General features: G+C 36.1%; 1 protein-coding gene across 17 annotated transcripts in view; it reads right to left on the bottom strand.

Moving 5' to 3' along the window:
- The window catches only part of lrrfip2 (leucine rich repeat (in FLII) interacting protein 2), a 72841-nt gene extending 56187 nt beyond the window's left edge, over positions 1 to 16654 (bottom strand). For 8 of the 17 annotated variants that reach the window (XM_088601487.1, XM_088601494.1, XM_088601493.1 and 5 more), the window contains exons 1-2: positions 16236 to 16654; positions 13876 to 14046 (exon numbers count right to left, since the gene is read on the bottom strand). In XM_088601487.1, coding sequence (XP_088457613.1) covers positions 13876 to 13965 — 90 coding nt within the window. In that variant the 5' untranslated portion in view covers positions 13966 to 14046; positions 16236 to 16654. The remainder of the gene's footprint in view (positions 1 to 13875; positions 14047 to 16235) is intronic. The other 9 variants (XM_088601498.1, XM_088601501.1, XM_088601500.1 and 6 more) reach the window with 5 other exon arrangements.
- Positions 16655 to 21415: the final 4761 nt, after the last annotated feature.

Genomic DNA, 21415 nt, shown 5'->3' with positions numbered 1-21415 from the left:
ACTCTTGAACTGAGATTTGATTTCTTCTATAAGGGGTAGATTATTCTGATACTGTTAACCATACTTCTTTTTCTTAAATTTTCATATCTAACACTAAATACTATTTGACAAAAAATAACCTTGGTCATCTGACATACAAGTGCACAAATCTTTATAAAGTTATCAAGTATTTAAAAATTGTTGTTCTGCTGTTACCTTAATTCTAGGTAAGAGACACCAAGTTCACAACACACAAACTAAATAAGATGAATACATAAGACTATGATCACGACAAAGTAGAAGAGATGTGCTGAAGTGTAGAACTGCATATAGAATTGTTTAGTTAACTCAAAATTTACAATCAAGGAAATGGAAGTTTTCCAGACTTCACTTCACAGCAACAGAGACATGGCCAAAAAATTCCACAGAAGCCGACTGTTATTAAAACAAACTGGTAAAAAGAATTATCAGAGTTTTAAAAGGAAACATCGCATGTAACCAGTATATCCAATTTCAATACTGACCTCTCCCTGTTTACTTAAAAACATTTTAACATAACATAGCCTTAACCAACAGCAGAAACTTTTCTATATTATATTATTTGAGATTACAGAACTGCACTGCAGATTGGTTTGGAGGTTAGTTTTGTTGATACATAGTTATTGTGTCCTGGGTTTGATTTAAGCCTGGGGGTCTTCTGTGAAGAGTTTGTACATTCTCCCTGTGCCTGAATGAGTCTTTGCTTAGTGCCCCTGTTTCTTTCCAATCCAAAGAAATGCTACAGTACGATACTGTAAGTGATATCTCCAAACCCCGTCATCCATGTGTGTGCCCTGCAAGGGACTAGCGTTCTATCAATGTCACAAAACAACATTAGTCTTTGTTTTGTTTTGTCCCCCCCCCCAACCAAAAATAATCAACAAGTTTTCCGGGTACATGAAAGCAAATATAACCTCTAAAAACACAGCAGAGCAGAAAAAAGTCTTAAAATTCTCCTTCCAGAATTTGGAAGTCTCCATTAAAGATGTATAATTTTGTGAGCTATATCAATATACAGTACATGTTGTGTGAAATCAATACAATTACAGAGCAAAAAGGACATCCCAGAAAGTAATTGTAAAAATAAATTTAAAAACCTGTTAGTGTTAATGTTAGTGTTCTCTGGTGTTATTTCTGCGTTCCAAAAACTGGGTTATTAATCTCTATATCTTTAATTTGTCCCTGACAAATATTTAAAATTAAACATTTTTTATAATTTTGTCTTAAGTGAGGTGTAATTAAAATATGTTTTATTGAAAAGTTACAATAAGAAATAATTACTTTAAGATATTTAATAATCTTCTACAAATTAATAACCTCAGAATAAAGAAAACAAAAGGGGAACTTCAAACATAGCCAGAGGTTCGGTTATATTATTACTGATGTTTATCTGGGGTGCAACTGAACATGTGCTGTACATTATGTGTGTAATCCTACTAACAGGACAACATAGGCTTTGACATTTGAAATGCTCTGGATTCAAAAACATTACAAGATCCCTTCAAGCATTTGGAAATGGGAGACTAAAGAGAAAAAATAAATAAATTGAATCCAGTCTGATGCAGTATTAATAAGAACAACATCACTGAAACAAGAGAAAAAAGCGTGTAAAACATGGAAATAAGCAAGCTCTTAGTTCTTAAGATTAAAAACCATATTCTTAAATTTACTATTATTAAGTCATTCAAAAATCTGAAGCTAATCAATTTGTCCTATGTTATGTGTACTTACTGTATGTATTTGTACATAAGATATACTTACAAGTAAGATGTGCTTACTAGAAATTCTGAAGATTATCAGCTTGTTTTGTAGTAAGCAACATTAATGGATCTTCAGCACTTCACAACCATGAAATGTTTCAGGTTTGAAACTGTTATGAAAAAAACAGTTCAATCAAATGATTTTCAAACATTTACTCCATAGCTTTAGGCTTAACACTATGTAAAGTATACTGACTTTGATTTTTATCGAAAAATCAATCAACTATTACTATAACATGATTTCTTATTATTCACAAGTATCACGTTTTTTCTAAGTCAATCCTGCTTAATTAAAGCATGTGTGTAAGATACTTATTCTATTTGATAACATAACTCTCTACCGGAAAACAATGCTGCTGGAATAAATTAAGTATCCATATTTTAAACATGAACTTTTTAACCTCATTTAAAAAGGAAGGATATTTTATTTTGAGGAAAAGACACTGATGAGTGGTAATGTTATTTCATTTTTATGCAAAGTAAAAGTGAGATTTAGCCAGCAAAACTCCGTCCAAACAGGCAACCTTTAAGGATCTGATTGGAACATTCAGATTATCAATAAAAGAGCTTCAGGCTGGAAATATTGCATTTTGGCATCATACATTTGCATTACAAAAAATACTGCTCTAAATGGCAAAGAGGTTAATTACTGAGGAATAAAATCTAAGTAAATAAACCATGGATGGGGCATTCCTAAAACTATAAACTTCAGACTTTAAAGTTATAAATCTTAGCCCCACAAAATCAAACAGGGATTTGTAAACGGAACTCACAAATTTAGTATCCTGTATGCCCATCATTAGAATCAACGACTGTAAGGTATAGTTGTGTGTAACATTTAGACACTGCTGGTCAAATTATGTTTCAATGAATTTTTAAGTCAAAAGAATTCGAAACAAGCTCTGCATTTTTATGTATTATGCACAATCATTTATTTACAGTTTTGTAGATATTAAAATATTAAAACAGTGAATATGGCATATGCAAAAGTTTGGGCACTCTTGTCAGTCAGCACTTAGTAATACCTCTATAGGCAGAATTCACAGCTTCCAGACATTTCCTGTAGCCAACTAAGAGTGTTTTTATCCTTGCCTCTTTTCCATGCAGAACTCTTCTAGCTCAGAAATATGCTTAGGTCTTCTTGCATGCACTGCCATGTTTGAAATATCCCCAGAGATTTTCAAGAATATTGAAGTATGGGAACTGTCTATCCAACCTCCACACAACCTGCCACACAATCCCAAAGCATAATAGATCTACCCTCATGCTTAACAGTTGGCAAGGTTTTCTTTTCCTCAAATGCTTCAGCCGTGTTTTGCCAAATATATGTTTCTGTGGTTGTAGTCAAAAAGTTTAATTTTAGTTCCAAAAAGATTCCAGCTTATCAAGATTTTGTTTTGCAAACTTCTGAGATGAGATTTCAAGGAAATATTTTATTTTTTTCAATCTGTTAAAATCAGAAAATAAATAGTAATTTTGCATCATAATTGACAGAGAGATGTTGAGTTTAACTTTGTACCATGTAGAGGTTGTGCCAACTTCATCCACGATTTACTGAAACATATCATTTGACCAGGGGTGCTTAAATGTTTGCACACAACTGTATCTGTGCATTGAGGTTACGTCACTTTTTTGTTTTCTTTTTGCAGCTATGGTATGGTATGCTATGAAGTCATTATAAGAGGGCGCCCTCAACCTGCCTTATCATTGACTCTCTGACTGGCCTCTTAACATCTCAGAAATGCACTAATGGTATTTGTTACAGCAGAAAAGGTGAGCAAGAATTTGGTAGGAGATTTCAGCATTAAACATATCTTAGGCTTTAATACTGAATAACTGTATTCATAAATTTTTGTAACTACAAGCTTTAATGAATGCAACATTCTACACACTGCATGTTCAAGTCAAAGAATGAGTAACAGTTTCATTTTTGGGGCAGTAAATGTAACATTATATGGCCGCCCTATAAGTGGAAGTAATGCCAGTTATTTCTTAGAAAAATCTATGTTACCACATTTAAATAATAAAAAGAGGAAACACAAATGTAAGTGGTCTATTGGTTTGTTACAGTAACTTAATACTAAAAAGTTTTCAAATATAGAATTGTCTTTCTAAATAAATCCTTCAATCTATTCAATTACAGTAAGTCATAATAAAAGCCTGAGAAGAAAGCTGTGCAAGTGTCTTGGAGTCAGCACCATGCTTATCATGTTTAACTCTACTCACAAAGTTGATTTTTAATGACACATCTGCCATTGGTTTCATTGCCCCAAATTATCATTAAACATGGTGTACCTAATATTAAATTATATAAGTGGCTCTAGCACTACTGATAATCAGGCTGGGCAAAACTCCCCACTGGCAAATTTTAAAACAGCACAGTGATCTTTAAATATAGAGCACTCATTTCATGGGTTGTAGGAGTCAGAAACTCTCTATTCAGCCACTTTGTTCAACCCAATACCCTGGATTCTTTCAAGAAACAGCTGGGTAAGATCCTCAGATTACTTAGCAACCATGTGAGCTCAAGTGAGGTCAAATGCCCTCTCAATTGTAACCTTTCTTAGGTTCTTATTAGTTCATGTAAACCTCCTGTAAAACGACATTTCCAACAATTGCAGAAGACAGGTTATAATAGAGAACACTTGAGCAAGTTAGGAACCTATACTTCAGCTTCATTTCATTTGTGTTAAATAACACAACTGGTTGAACATATTGCAATGTGTATTTCACCCTTTGATAAAGGCTACAGTTAAATAATAGTAATCAATGCTTGCAACACTGAGATGAACCAACGTTACTGTGCAAAGGTAAAATCTCTAAAGTCAGAGAGGTGTTCTGTTGTACACAATAGGAATCAACTTCTTACTAAACTATTTTAATAACACTTTCAATACACTTTTTTGAATGGATTTTTGTGCCACAGCAAAACGCAAATGGCAATTGTGAGATACAAAACAAAACCCCATCAACATTTTGTTTTGTATATGCACAAAATTTTAAATCTTGTTTTGAATCCTACCTGTAGACAGAAATGAACATATAAGTGTTCCATGTATCTTGCTCCATAAAGTCATCCTAACATATCTATCTGTATTGGCATTCTTATTATTAATTCTCAATGTCACAAAAAATAGACTTTTTTTCAGGAAGGGCCATGACATAACATCACTGCATTACAAGCCGCAGCATGATATTGTAACCCAAACAGAGAAACCATTGAGTGCAACAACAACAAAATGCGTGAAGGATTATCAAACAGTATCTACTTAGGGCAGCTCCATTTTGTATAAGTCAAGAATCTATTTTTTAATAAAAAATTCTTCATTTAATTGCTTGTAAATTTTTTACCGGAATAATCTGAAAATTGTTTCTTTGGCTTTATGAAAGACAAAACAGCATCCAACACTGTTCTTAAAGGCTGAATCTGAATCATTCTTATCCTTACAATCCTAATTTTAAAGAGGAAATGCACAGTTATTTTAATATTTTGGTGTCAGAATGAATCGCATTGATGAGTGCATTTCAAACCACAATGAAAGTGAAATGTACACAGTAACACCTCTACTTACATCACATAATAGATTAAACTTCCAAGTATGCACAGCGCCATATTCCTGTCATTGCCTGCAATTCAGAACGAGGCAACAAAACTTGTGGTGAAATGGACCAGCCCTACTACATTGTAAACAAACAGGCTTATGAAAAAAAATCTTTTAATCAATAAAAATATTGCTCACAATTTTGAGACGGTTTTGCCGATAAAAACACTCCTCCAGTTTAATGTCTTCAGCGTGTATTTATTCATTTGTACATCGCATTACATTTTATTAAAGTGACTAGTGAGCAGGAAGGGCTCTCATTCATGGCTACGCCTGCAGTTTGCAACAACATAGCCACCATACAGTACTTGCACAGTTCACGATTTTGTACTTAACTTGGAATTTGTCAAATTGAGATCCAGTCCATTCATTTATTTTGTTACTGATATTTAATACCCCCTCTGAGAAACTGGGACTGAAGTTCCCCTTTAAGTAGTCTTGCTTCAATGCCGCATATAAGTGAAAGATTATTTGGTTCGAATATTGTATCCATATTACATGCACTGACAAATAACATCTGTATACAAGATATCAAATAAATGGGTGCAAGACAATGTACCCAGTGTTGTGTCATTATACACCTTGAGCAGTTTTTAAAACAATAAGAGTGAGGTTTCAAACTTTAAAAAACATAAATTCCTTTGACAGTTACAGCAGTCTTTTACTACTGAAATAACGTTGCATTGATTTTCACTACAAGTATTTTTTTAAAGTTGATTTTTTCAAATTATACATCTCTTCTGATCTACTAATAGTTCCTTGTTTATGAAACATGAACCAACATAAAAAAACATGCATGTACTTTAGGATAGTTATCCTAGATAGAATTGATTGGGCCACAAAATAGCTCAAAGAATCCTACCTTTCACGGCAACTACCCAGATTATTTGCTGAAACTGTTACTCTCCATTGAAAAGTCTACGTATTGTTAAAAAATAAATTTAAGTATAAAGTAATTTGTTTTACAATATGGCATACGTTAAGGGTTAAACAGCCTCCAGACAAAAGACAGAAAGGTGCCCATCTGAACTCTGCCAATTCCTAGAAAAGAGGTTCTCATGTACCATGTCATCTAGAGAAAGGGATCTTCTTATGTTCCATGAAATGAAATGCAAGAACACACCCTAATTTTTCCCCCCCAAAGTCTGAAACCTTCTGCAGAATAAAACTTTTCTTACCACCTCTTTTAAAACCAGATATAAATATTTTAGGAGCTACTGCATTGTAAAGACATGCTCTTCCAACAAAACAAAAGAGGTCACAACTCTGTGGAGCTTCGTTCACTGAAATATACTTTTAACTTAGTCAGAAGTACAAGAATGCCAAATTAATGAAGCATTAAAAACTAATATTACCAATTGACAAGTTCTCTTCTAATCTTTACATATAACATTTTTTTTAATTGGATAGGTAATAAGAGAAATGTTGTGCTGTAATTTCACAAAACACACTATTCACTTTATTTCCTCGTATGTTGATAAAGGTAACAGTACATTTGGAAAGATGACAAAAAACATGACACCTTGGAAAAAATAACTGTGTCCAATTTTAATTACAGAGAGTGCTGACAGAGTTAAAGGGAAGCCAGCCAACTTTAGTAACCACCTAGTCCAATACAGCAAAACAGGCTTGTGGTTTAGCTGGAACCGAATCCATCAGTGAAACCTACAGCAGTTTTAAGAAAGCACAAAGGATATGATCCATTTAAAAATTGAAATAACTATTACTACTCAGCAAGATGCATGTAACTATTGCTAATTTGCCTCATATTACTATTATGAAACAGTTCATAATAAGAAATTATTGTATTTGATTAGCAGTCGATAATAAAGAATGAGTAAAAGGTAACACTTCTCCTTTCTCAGCAAAATATAACTCCAAAGCTCTATGTGAAAGAGTATCCAAGGTCAAATAAAACCTTTATTTATGTTCCCCATCAAAACCTGATAAAATATTACTTGCCTGCAACAGATGCCACTAACACAGAATGATAGAAAAAATGCATACAGCTACTTCATTAGCTTGGCTCAAAAGCAATAGCTGACTTTATTACATACTGCATACAGTAAATCTACTAAATATAGAATTCTGGTGTCAGTGTCCAAAGCCAGGCTGCACTCAGAAGAAACCAAGGGAGTGAACACAACGTTCTCGGTGAGCAAGCTCTCACACTATGACATATATAGTTGCCTTCAACCCAAATTAGAACTGATATAAATGTTGTAGATTTTCCTTCCATCTTCAGAAATTAAGAAACATGTGAAGTGACAATACTGAAAGAATAAGCTTCCCATATTCTGTTTAAATTTGGTAATTTGTCGATATTTTCTAACTGCAGCAGGTTAAGTTCTATGTTTGTGCCATTTCGACTGAATACAACCTCATGTTTTTAATACAGTCCTGGAGTTTTAATTTCAGATATAGAGGGAACATGAATAGAATCTGGAACGCCCTGTTTAAAACCCAAGTGAGTTAAAAACTCAAAATGACAACCTCACTTTCGAAAAATAAGCAATACTGGTGAAGCAATTTTAATTTAGAAGACAGATTGACTGCCCAGTTTCCAGGTATAATCCTGTTACACCCAGTTAAAGTAAAATGTTTGATATAACAAGGCATTTCTTAACAGATTAGTTTCAATTTACATCACTATTATGTGACTGTTCTTTAGGACTGATTTTCTGCAACATTTAAATTTAAATACAAAATTTAAACAAAGTGTGAAACTGAACAACACACCACAGATACAGTACAACGTACATGTGCAGAAGTGTGAAGCTTAACCACTATAGATCTCTGCTGAGATAACATGGTAATTGGCCAGTGGAAAACTCATAATTAGGGGCTAGCCTTACCATTCAAGTGCAAACTGCATTTTTACCCAGTCTGTATGATAATGAGCATTCATTATTAGGTAGAAGGGTTTTCTCCCCTCTAATAGAAGTTCTGTTTCATGCTGAGGCAGAGCAAATGTCCCTGCCTGCAGATACAAATATAACAACTTTACAAAATAAACATTTATTTTTTCTGACTTATTAAAAAATGTGAAAATATATTTAATGTTTATTACATTAACATTAGTGTACTTATAAATGTAGACATCAGGTATAAAGTGAAATGCATTGAAATGTAAATAATTACATACATTTGCAAATATGACACATTGCCAAAACTAAATGCAAATGCAAGCAGTCTTAATGTAAATTAAATGTATTTCAAATAGTTGTCCTTATAACGAACATTAACAGACTGATTAGTCTACACAAACTGATATACAAGGAGTTTGGTTAATACAATAGCAACACACAGTTCATACTATAATCATACTGTCAATAACAATTACAAGTTATGTACCAATATATAGCAGGAATCAGGTTACAGAACAATACCACAATGCTTTGTTGCATTCTATTCTAACATTTATGCAGGATATTAATAATCATTAATAATTGTAGATAGTGGTGAACTTAATTAGCAACTGAAAAAAACAAAGCTACTTGCCTTTGCTTAGTAAATTGACATTCCTTCATGCTTCACTAATAGAGAAGATAGTTAACAAGTTGAATGTATGGCCAACGACATGGGAGTTATCTGCATGAAAAGGGGTTGTATGGACATAGATTTTTAAATATAAATGTAATTACACATAGTTAAAATATACAAAATATGAAATTAAATGTAAATAGTTGCACAGTTTTCATCTGACCCTCAAGTCAAGTAAATACAGTAAACCATCAATTTAACAGACTTCAGATTTAACAGAAAAAATCTGTTAAAGGAGAAATTTGTCAGTAAAATCATATAAAACTGGACTTTCTCCACAAAACGACATACTCGAAAGTAAATAAAAAAATACTACATAGGTTTAAATTTAAAGAATATTAATGGTGCCCTTCAGGGGTAGGTCAATTGCTTACAAAGGGTGTTGTTAGTCTTTCCTATGCTTTAGCAAATTTTATACAGAAAATTTACAATACACAAAATAAAGAGCTTTCAAATTTATGTTTAAAAAAACACAGAAACAATTTTCAATGATTGTGTTGATTGCATTTGTCAAGAAATGTCAAATATCCAGAAAGCATATATAAGTATGTCTATATTTTTCTCATATAATGGTGTGTTTTGGGCTTGAAACTACATTGTTTGCAATTTAACGGAAATACAGCAATAACAGACATCCCTTCCGCCTATCAATCCATTAGACCAAGGTCTTACTGCACTGTTGATTTCCGCAAATATAAGAATATAAGATATTACAGCACAATCACTTCCAATGTCTATATTAAAAATAAAATGCAAAATATATTTTTACAATTTTAAATATGAATGATATTTAAAGAGATATGTTTTTTAAAACAAATGTACAATTTTTCAATCATTAATCATTTTGAATTATTGAGACAACAATTCTATAATGCGTTACATCAATTCAGTTTTTTAATAATCATTTATTTGTCTTGTACAAAGTAAACTGGTAGGATGGGTTACTGTGAAAAATCTATGAGTGGTCTACATTAATACAAACCGTTAAAAAGACAATTAGGCTCATGGTTCTTCAAATGCCATTTCAGCTGTGTTACCATTACTCTTAATAGTTTCAAGCAATATGTTCTCTCAGAGGTCAGGTTGCGTCTACTATTTTGACAGTCGCTGGACAACAAAGCAAAAGGAGAGCAATTTTGCATATGCATCACAGACACAACATTTATACCTAGACATTCAAACGCATTTCCTGGATATCTCAGTATTATCAGTACTATCAGCACTAGCATCATTTGTTTATTTACTAATAAATAAAGGTGAATGATGTCTTTTTCATCAGGATATTTGCCCCTGGCATCAACTGCTTTATTTCTCCTTTTTTGTATGCTCTATTAATCTGATCAAAATGTTGTATCTTGCAGTTTGCTCCTGGTATCCATTTTCAAATATGACAAATGCCTTAGAGTACAGTATCAAAAGTTTTTCTTAAAGTGTTTTCAGTATCATGTAGCTTTGTCTGGCAAATGAAATCCTATTACAAACATAACTTATTAAAATTCTCACCTTGTCAGAACATGTAAAATGCAAGGCTTGAAAAAATAACAGAGAAAGAGACTGGAATGTTCCACACAGAAGACAAATTACTTTAAAAACATACCTTACTGCAGTTAACTTCCACACTATAAAATATTCTGCCTCTTTAAAACTCATTATATAAGAAATGTCTTCAGTGCCCTTTTAAGTTTCATAATCTGAAATTTAGCAATTCATGAAACAACTTGACTTTCAACTTTAAATGCACATAATTTAACATTACAAACATTTCTAGATTTTAATAATTTGAAGATATTTTAGACTGCAATCCTGGCAGAAAAAAAACACTGTACATGCATTTCAAGTTATACAGTGACTCTACAGTAGCTAGTATAAAGAATTAAAGAATGAAGAAAAGTAAATGTGACTATTTCTCAACAAAGCGATAACTCTCAGTGTTAAAGATACTGCTCTTACATATCTGTGCAGACTGAAGCATGCTACCACATGGCAAGAGAGCATGTCTATATGTCCCAGCAAATCAGGACAAACATATTAGCAATCACAATATAAGCCTACAATCTTTTTGGCCTTGACAGTACAACAGTGGTAAATCAAAATATGTATTTTCATGAGGCTTGGCCCGGCACATACACAGTATCTGAAAATGAAACAAGAGTAAAAGTCTATCTTTTGGCGTATGCAGTATATTGTTAATTCTTCAAATCCTCCTGGCAGAAAACGGTCATAGACATTTAAAGAAGTAGAAAAGGTTATTTTACAAATAAACCACATGCAATAATCAAACTGTCACATGTAAAACACAGAAGCTACAGCCCAGCATATGAAACATTTTTATGTTAGTCTTTCTTATGACCACTACAAAATAACTTCTGCGACACGATATGGTTACAAAGAATGGAAACACTGCACTGTGGAGTGCCATCAGCTCATGGAAAATCTCATATTCTATTGTCTCTGATATTAATAAGGCATGACCCTAGTATACTACAGTAGACTGAGTACTGCATGCTTATCTATTTTAGATGCCACTGAAACAGGTAAAAGGGGTAATTAAACAGGCAAAGCAAAGTGATAGGAAATGCTGCAAATGCAGAAGAGTGGTGAATAAAGTGCTCAGGCATTGGGTAACTACTTTATTCCATTCCTTTCTGCCCCTGATGAAACACGTCTATACTGGTTTTCCGCAACACGTTTTTTTAAAACACACTTCAAGTTAGTGCACAAACTATCCAGACATGTTTTCTCCACCCTCACCAGCAAGGCAATGCAAGACAAGTCTGACCTGTATTTCTAGAAAATATTTCTGAACGCATCTCTAACAAAATGTTTTTTTATTATTTATCATGATTTATTCTTGTTTATTTGTTGTGTGAGATTAGACAGATTTGTTTTATTATTTATCATGATTTATTCTTGTTTATTTGTTGTGTGAGATTAGACAGATTTCTTGTCGATTTCTATTTAACACCAAAATCTAACTATAGCTGAATGTACTGTGCTTACACACATTAAAAACAAATGTGGGAAAATATTACATAAGGAGATAGAGAAGGGTTGGATTTTTAAAAAACAAAATCAAGCATTGTGTAGAAAAACATTTCTTACACTCTCTACAAATTGCAATTGTTCTTTTACATCCTAGACGCCTTTTACACTACAATATGTTGTACAGAGATATAAAAAAGAACTGCAACACTTCCTGCTGACCACAAAATATTTCCTTAGAAATGTTTTAATACATTTCTTTTTCCCCCCCAATTTAAACTAACAAGTCTTATCTTACTACTGTACAGTACATATCACACATACAGTACCAATCAAACATTTGAGCACAACTGCTTGAAACCAGGTTTTCATGATTATCTGTGCTTTAAACTGTATAACCTTGTCTATAAACACTTAATATTTAATTACATGATATGTGTACTTATAATCTTAAGTGAACTGTATTGAAAATGTTAATTTTTCATTTTCAGTAAAAGGAACACCCAAAGCAAGCAGATATCAGTCTGAAGCCCAGGTGAGTTAAAAGTCAGAAATGTGCATAACATCGTGTTAGAACACTACCTCATTTACCTTTATTATTGGTAAAAAGGTGAGAGTCCACAATTACTATAAATATAGGGAGCACAGGCAAAAGTTTGTAATTCCTGAATGAACATGGCAAATTCTGCTCAGTTAAGCACGGAAAGACTATCAAACGATGTGAAGAAACTGGCAAAAAAAGTTCAGGCAAGCCAAAGGTGACCAACACATCAACTGATCAGAGGAGGTTCCATCAAGCTGGCCCACCAGGAAGAATTGCTGTAAAGAAACCATTGTTAAGAGTGCAGAATAAGAGCAAGAGACTTGCCTGGGCCAAAAAACACAGAATCTGGACCTTTGAGGCCAGCTTCACGCAACCTCCTCTGAACAGTTTATGTTGAAACATCTGTACTTCTAGTTGCATTGAGCTCAGCTTGTATTTCAGGGGCAGTTAGTCATCGGTTTCGCGACTTGTGACTCTAATGAACGTATTCTCTGATTCCGAGGTCACCTTTGGCTTGCCTGAACTTTTTTGGTACCCATGAGTGCCAGTTTCTTCATATTGTTTGATAGTCTTTGCCACAGCAGTTACTGACACTTGCAAAGTTCTTGCAATTTGTCTTAAAGATTGACCTTCATTTCTTAAAGTAATTTTAGACTGTCTTTTTTCCTTGCTTTTTAAGACAATTTAAAACTTTTTTTAGTGTTCTAACACCACGTTATACACATTTGTGACTTTTAACTCACCTGGGCTTCAGACTGATATCTGCTTGCTTTGGGTGTTGCTTTTACTGAAAATGAAAAAGTAACATTTTCGATGCAGTTCACTTAAGATTATAAGTACACATATCATGTAATTAAATATTAAGTGTTAATAGACAAGGTTATACAGTTTAAAGCACAGATTATCATGTAAAACCTGGTTTAAGCAGGTGTACTCAAACTTTTGACTGGTACTGTATATACAATGTGGTCTGATTCATATCATCAGTCTAAGATCACCAAGAAGCACTCTACTGTGCTTTGTGTTGCAATAACTTCAGTTGAAGACTTACAGTTGATCTTTTACATTTGAATTTGTAAAAAATAGTTAAATTTAGAACGGACACATATTTAAACTTAAATCATGACTTATTATTGGTAGTACAGTTCTCTTATATATGCTTTGCAATGAGAAAATACAGCATTTTGTTACTGTTACTGTAACACCAACTGTATGTGGGTAACAGGTTGAAAGAGAGGCTTTACAACCACAAACGAAAGTAATAACTAGATCTGCTTTCTCAGGATGTTTTATGGTTTTATCAGAGCCCGCAGCCTTTTAAAGACAGAAAGGGTACACCTCTATGTTTTTGCTTTACCCTGAGGGAAACTCCATTACGCAGAATCTACACTGACAGAACAGGACTTAAAAAAAGGTTTCTACTCACCTCCCTGGCAATACTACTCAAGGCCTCATCTTCAGCAGAGAATCTGTCTTTGATAGGAGCACGTTTCCTTCCAGAGCCAGGTGTCCCCATTTCCTCACCTTCTGTCTGATTATGCTTCCTTAAAATCCAGCAGTGGATAAAAACAAACTGTTCCCAGAGACTGTCACCACACTGGAAATTGTAAATACAAATGTATAAATAAAAAGGAAACACGATTTGAAGAAAAAAAACATACCACTTGCTAGCATTTATCTTTTAAAACCACTGAAACAACAGTATTTCTCTTGCGTGAACACACATGAACATGATGCCACTGCTCTGTTAATATGCTTTGTAGATTTCTCCAGGTTTCAGTACATTCCCGGAAGGAGCATTTCTTCTAATCAGCGAAGTGTTTTATTATATTGAAAGTATTCAGAAGACCTGTTCTTCTTTTTACTTTGCATATAGCCAAAATACATAACTTTAAATCGTTTCTCATTGTTGATGCTGCTGCTATTCTTCTTAGAGTGAAAAAAATGGGTTGAAAACAAAAGTTCTTTCCAGATAGGTATTAAGACTTTATAATTGACAATTGTATTGTCACTATTGTTATAACAACATTATCACTAGGTGACAGCAACCATTATAATTTTAAAACAAGCACTTAATTGTTAATATTTTCCTGTACCAAAAGGCAAGAGGCATCCATCAGCCCACATTAACTGTGAATTAGGCGTGGCAGTTGAGGTTGCTGTGATCAGGCCTGTCTTACACTGACAGCTATTTTTGCTGACAGTAAAATGGTGATTGGTATTGCTGAATAACACAGTTGGAATTTCCTGCGACCTCACAGAGAAGTTTAGGAAGACTGTGTGAACATCTATTAAACATTTTTATCTATCACCATTACATGTTTTACTCCAGCCCCTTTTAGAAAGACAGCACATACAGTATAAGCATTTAAAGTTTAAGTGGCTTTATTTTTAATTGACTCTTATGTGGTTTATTTTATTTAAATGGAAATGAAAATAACTTTCCACATGTTTATGCAGACTTAAACTAGCATTAAACATTAACACATACTGGAACAGAATGGGTGTTGTTTTTCTAATTTGTGCTGTGCAAGTAGAGACTTTTACAGAACCAGATGTAAACCCTGTTCTATTTTGCACCTCATCCTGATGTCATATCTCAAATGAAAATTTTAGGAAGGGATTTGTAAAACAGAACCACAAATAAATTTATAATCGGTACAATAAAATAACAGCTTAGACAACAGTGATTTTTTCTTCTAGCTACCAATCAAAATTCTTACACTTTGGTCCTCAATTTTCCATTATGCTGGCCCACAACAAAACATTCAGCGGTATTACTTCTAAGCCTGATACATAAGTTTAGTTATTTAAAAGATAACACTGCTCCCAGTGAAGATAGTGCTCATCATCAGTAGTGTTTCTTTTTAGTAACAAAATCATTATTGTGATTTGACAATCATTACAAACAACAGGCCTTCAAAGCAGATAACAACGTATTTTCCATTAAAACTAACTAACCTGCAGATTAAAAGGTTTTGTTTACTATTAAAAGTAATTGCAATGAGGAATACTGCATTTCCTTTGTTATAGGAAACCTCATTAAATATTTTAGAGCTCATAATACATTTGTATTACCGTTACACAAAATGCTTTGCTGTTTTAAAGCAGATCCAAAATATCTGTGGTACTATTTTTGTGAAGGATGAAAACCATGGTGCCACTTTATTGATCTGTGTAAACAGATTTGTTCCAACGCAAAAAAGTTTATTTGCTTATTAGGACAAAATGGTTGTAAATAAAGCCCTTTATTTAATATATGGCTGTCAAATATTCTTTAAATTATTTAAATACATGCCGTCATAACTTATCCAACTTGGTCAAGTCATAATCCCAAAGCTTGACAAGAAGGTTTTAATGGACGGCCATATAATGTTATTTACCCTAAAAGAGCAACAACCAGAATGCCAATAATATTTATTTACAATATTCCACGCCACATTTTCACTTTCGACTTAGGCAATATCAAATAGCCGGTGTCACCCAAAGATTTGTGAACAATTCCGTCATTAGAGCTTGCAAGTTACCATTTGCCAGCTTTTCGGAATTTAATGTAATCATTTTAATTGGAAAGAATGAAAATCCTTTTTCATCACTATCCTAACCCCACCGGCTCAAAAACAAGGCGCGACAAATCGGCTGTAAAGTGATTTTTTAAAGACGGCAGTCTTACACCTGGGTTTCGGAGTGACATCTCGGAGCATTTGTGCAGTTTCCCATTTCAATCAAGAAAACAGCGTTTCTCAAAATATTTTATTTAGAGTTTCTTAAATCCAAAGCACTTACCTTTAACAGTGTTCAACGGAAGAATGCCGATATACCAGAAACACAGTGTCCAGGGAGAGAAAAGTGGCTCAGAATAGGAAGAAGGCCAGACCCTTTTTTTGCAGTTATAATTTCACCTCCGTTTCCAGTGTGACAGCGCAAACTGACACCGCCGCTTATTCGTCCACCTTAACATAAGAAATCCCGATTCTCTTTCACCCAGGATTCCCTTGGCATTAATTTAGGACAGGGTTATTTTAATTATTATTATTATTTCCGACCGTCTCTTTATGTGCTTTTCTTCCTCAGAGAGCTGCCGCTAGAAGAAGCGTCTTTCTCCTGCTACTCGAGTCCCCTTCCCCAAACGGCTCCGGCTCCCTGTCTCTTCCTCGCTCGCCAGCTTCTCGGGGTGACCCGATGACGCCGCAATGCCCGGATGTGTGCGGCTAGGGTGGAGGCGGACGCTGATGATTTCATTTAAGATAGAACGATAGTGTCACGCGTTCATAGGGTGCAGTGTCATGGACAAAGAAGAAGCGAAAACATATCGATATATACTGTATAAACACAATGTGCATATTCTGGGTTTTTGCGGATGTAGGGAGAGTAACAACATATTGCTTTATTTGAACTGAACTGCTAATGTAATCGTTGTTTGCCTTATTTACAAGTTATCAAATACAGTTAACTCCTTACAACCACAAAATGTGGTTGAAAACGTGTTTAATCAGACATGATAAATGCAAAAACCGGAAAAATCTTTTACGATAACCTTCATTACTACTGCCCAATGGGTCTCCGATCTACTGTGAACTGTTATCTCGTTTTTTCTTTCTCTTCTACTCGGGACCAACAAGCACCTTAGATGTGAAAGTACAGTTATATGTACATGAAACCACTGATACATTTAAACAGCTTAAAAGATGTTGCCATTAAATACTATTTCAACTCTTTTTCTGTTGCTTAACAAAAAGTAGTTTTTATAGCAGACAGCCGTATTATAAATAAATTTACACATAATAAAATCCAGCACGGTAGAAAGAATCAGCTATTATAAAATATGTTAGTCCAAACTTTATAGTTAAAAGTTTAAAATCTGTGGATTTAGGAAAAGGTAAGTCTTTAGAAATTGTATAGGTGAGTCAGTACTTAAGAATATCTGTAAGGTAATAAAAGATCATACCCTAGAGTTATCTGAAATTCCTATTATTAGATAAACCTAGTATCCTGTGACACACCCTTCAATCTGGAGAAAAAATGAATTTTTATAACCTTTCTACAAAATTAATGCGAGTCTTACTCCTTTCATAGAGAAACAACGACCTCTACTGGGGAAATACATCTGTATCTGCAACGTTTTAGATTTTTTATGGATATCTCTCTTAATTCCACAAAGGATGTTAGGATACTAAAAGAATGAGGATATCCAGTTCATCAATTGGTGTCCTGTTCGCTTAAGTTAAAATAAAAGTATAAAGTCTAGTGGTTATTTAATCTAGCTCACTCCCTTACTTTCAGAAGTTAAGCATTGGAACAGCTTAGTCAACTATTGTGATGTTGAGGTTGAGCGTATTTGGACAGTTAGTGGTAGGAAGGAGGCAAGCAAGCTGTTATTCTGGCTCTGAGAAAGCTTTTATTGCCTTTTTTATTTACAGTGGGTGTGCTATCCACAGGGGTTAGGCAAAGCAGGTTGAAGATGAGAAGAAGAGAGAGATATGCTGATCCTCAACAGTTCCAGGTGAAAAAAGAGAAAGCAGGGGTCTCTCAGTCCTTTTAAAGGGGTAAAGGGCAGGAAAGGGGGAACCAGATGAGAAAGGGCAAGGAATGAGCAGATCGACAGACTCCCCCCTTCCCCACCAGGTCCCTTGTCCTCAGGAGAGACTTGGTAGTCTCACAATTGGATTGGTCTCTGTCTCTGTCTGCTCCTCAGGGAATGGCATGATCTGGGTCACGGAGACTGGGACGGTGTAGTCAGGAACACTGAGAACGAGGAAGACTCCTGGATCTTATTGGACTTTGGTAAACCATCAGGATCCGGGAGTCCTTTCCATTAGATAGGGTTGAGCTGCAGCAGGCTTCTAGCGGATGCCACATGTCCCCGGTAGGAGGTCATACGGTCCAGATGCAGCTCTGCCAGATGACCTGCCAGGGGAAGATGCATCCTGTTCCTCACTCACCCGTTCCACAATGCAACAGGGCCCCACCCTCTTGGCATCAAGTTTTGGGCCCATGGATCTGACAGGGACCACAGAGCCAGAGGCCATATTACCCTGCAGCTCACAACTGGTAACCCACTGAAGTTAAGCAGGTGTGAGCCTGGTCAGTAGCTGGATGTGAAACCTTCTGGGAAAACTAAGGTTGCTGCTGGAAGAGGTGTAAGTAGGGCCAGTAGGGGGCGCTCACCCTGTGGTCATTAAAAATCCCAGAGTGTTTCTTGAAAAGAGAAGAGGTGTTACCTCCGTGTCCTGGCCAAATTTCCCATCGGCCTTTACCAGTCATGCCCACCAACAGTAACAATCCCATCTGTGAATTGGTGTTCTCTACTCTTTTCTCCCCCCCACTGATAGGTGGTGCACTATGGCTGCCGTCCATCATCCAGGTGGGTGCTGCACATTGGTGATGGAGGGGAGTCCCCATTACCATTATTATTATTATTACTATTATTAGATCCAGACGTCCTCACCCCGATGGAAGGGCTGCTCCCAGGGCCAGATGTCATATTTCCTCTGGTAGTGTAGTCCCAGTGCCCTTGTCTGCTCTCGTCAGCTCAAACCTCTGGACAGTCTCCATATGTTCTCTTAGTTGTATTCTTAGTCTCGTATTCTGACTCACCCACAGCAGGGCCTTGGTTGAGAAGTCACCAAAAGACCATCTTAGCTGGAATCTGGAGCTCATGGCAAAGCATTAAAAGATGGGTGTGCAGTCATTGGACTTCTGGACTGCCAAGTGGCAGGAGAGAAGGACCAGCGGCAAATGCAGGTCCCAGTATTTTTGGTGCCATGCAATTAGTCAGGAACAGCTGTGTGCCCAGATGTGGTTGAACCGCTCATCAAGTCTGTTGCTTTGGCGGTATAAGGAAGTGGTCCATGTCTTTCAGATTCCCAGGTGTTAGCATATGCACTGGAGCACTTGGGACTCAAAATTCCTACCTTGGTTTGAATGCAGTTCCTGCGGCACCCCAAACCAACTGAATCCCCCACCCCCCAGTTAAGGCCTCAAACTCTGTCTCCTCCTTCTGGTCAGGTAGAGCGTAAGCCTCTGGCCAGTGACTGAAATTGTCCATAACCACAAGAATGTACCTGTTGCCATGAAAGCGTGCATGGAAGCGGACCCAGGACATCCATGGTGACTCTGCACTGGGGCACCAATGGGGAATGACAGCAGACCCAGGATTGTTCCAGAAGTCTCTTCCGAGTGGTACAGGTGTTCCAGCATTTACAGAAGTCTGCAACGTCCTGTCAACCAAGGTCTTGTGAACCCACCCCTAGTAATAAGGCTGCCAGACATGCCTTAGGATCTTTGTGATGCCGAAATACCTCACTCCCAGGGGCCCAAGGTGCTCCTGGAGGTCCTGGACCTAAAATGCTGCTGTAAAAGCCACATGGCATCTCTCCCAAGGCAGGATGCACCTAGTGCCACTTTGACATGCCATCCTGGCTAAAGAGTCCTGCTTCTGAGCCCAGACATCCGATCTTCTTCACTCAGGTGGAATGCTCATCTTTACTCATCCAGTCCTGAACTTCGCGGAGCTCTGGATCGGCATACTTGCTATCTCCCCAGGCTGGTGCATGGTCAGAAACCTGGATCCTGCAGTTCAGGGTGGTCAGGGGCGAATCTCGCCCTCTGTCCTCACATGTCATGCCGTGTTTGCACCCAGCCTCAGTGCAGGGTTGCCTAGAGAGCTCATTGGTGTTTCCATGCTGCTTGTGGGCCTGATGCTACACAGAGCTCTTCTGGCTCCCAGAACAAGAGGAGCTAACACCGGGGAATGTAGCCAGTGTGCAGCGTGAAGGGGAGCCCAAGGATGTAATACTGGAAATGGTGAATCACGCTCACCACTGCAAGGAGCCACAGGGAGCTCCCATCTGGTGACACAGTAGTTGTGCTCCTGTGCAGTGAAAAGAAGAAGAAGAGAGAGATACTGCTCCTGAACGATTCCAGCAGCAAGAAGGGGGAAAGGGGGAGCCGGAACGGAAAGGGCATGGGGCACAAGAACAGTCCATTTTGGGGAGAAGTGGATCACTACAATATTATGGCAGTAGGTAAAAAATGAACTGGCTGACAACAATTTTTTAAAATTATTAAAAAATGAAGTCTTGTGTTTGACGTGAAGTGTGGGAAACTTTAATAATTGAATAACTGAAGTCTCCAGGTAGGATACACTGGTCTAGCAAGTACAGTAAGTGCTCACATGGACACAGAAAAGCTAATGTGCAGCATCATATGGAAGTATTAAGTCATGGTAATTCATGGTACTTCAGCAGACATGCACTAGCGAAGGTCCATCTTTTATGAATTAATGACCATCCAGTATTTGAGACTATCTGAAACCACTTAACATTTCTCAAATTAATAGTAATACTTGCTTGCATTGTATATCCCTTTTCATCCCAAAGCAAACCAATGTGCTTCGAACACAGGAAGGGGGACTCTCTTCATCCATCACTACTGTAGTACTGCATCTAATACACCAGCAGCCCCATTATGCAGCGGATCGGTTTAAGCATTGATCAATTAGTTCATCTGTTCATAAGTGTAAATAATTGTAATTTATTAATAAGTGTAAATTTAATGCAATGCCTGCATGGAATTGAGCCATGACAATGGGGTTAACCTCTGCTTATACAAATGGTGTCAAGGGGTCTTTCATGACAAAGTAGTCATTATAAGGTGAGAAGAATTTCAGTATTTTATATTTGTTTAAAATTTTTTTGGCCACTGCCAGGCCATAGTACTGTATACTGTATATCGTTACGGACTAACTGTGAAATTGTCATACATATTATTAGAACATCAAATAAGAAATATTTTAATATTTAGAGCATAGAGACGTAAGAAAGGTTGCTAACAAGAGAAGCCCACTTAGTTAGATAATTTGATAGTAGCTACTTAATCAGAAGATCTCTTTCAGCCATTTCTTGAAAAAAGACTAACAGAATCCTTTGTGTAAGAAAGTGCCTCTTAAAGTTTTAAAAGCACTT

The sequence above is a fragment of the Lepisosteus platostomus genome, chromosome 12 (genome assembly GCF_059453375.1).
Source record: "Lepisosteus platostomus isolate fLepPlt1 chromosome 12, fLepPlt1.hap1, whole genome shotgun sequence".
In the NCBI taxonomy this organism is placed as follows: Eukaryota; Metazoa; Chordata; class Actinopteri; order Semionotiformes; family Lepisosteidae; genus Lepisosteus; species Lepisosteus platostomus.
This window is presented reverse-complemented; position numbering and strand designations above follow the sequence as displayed.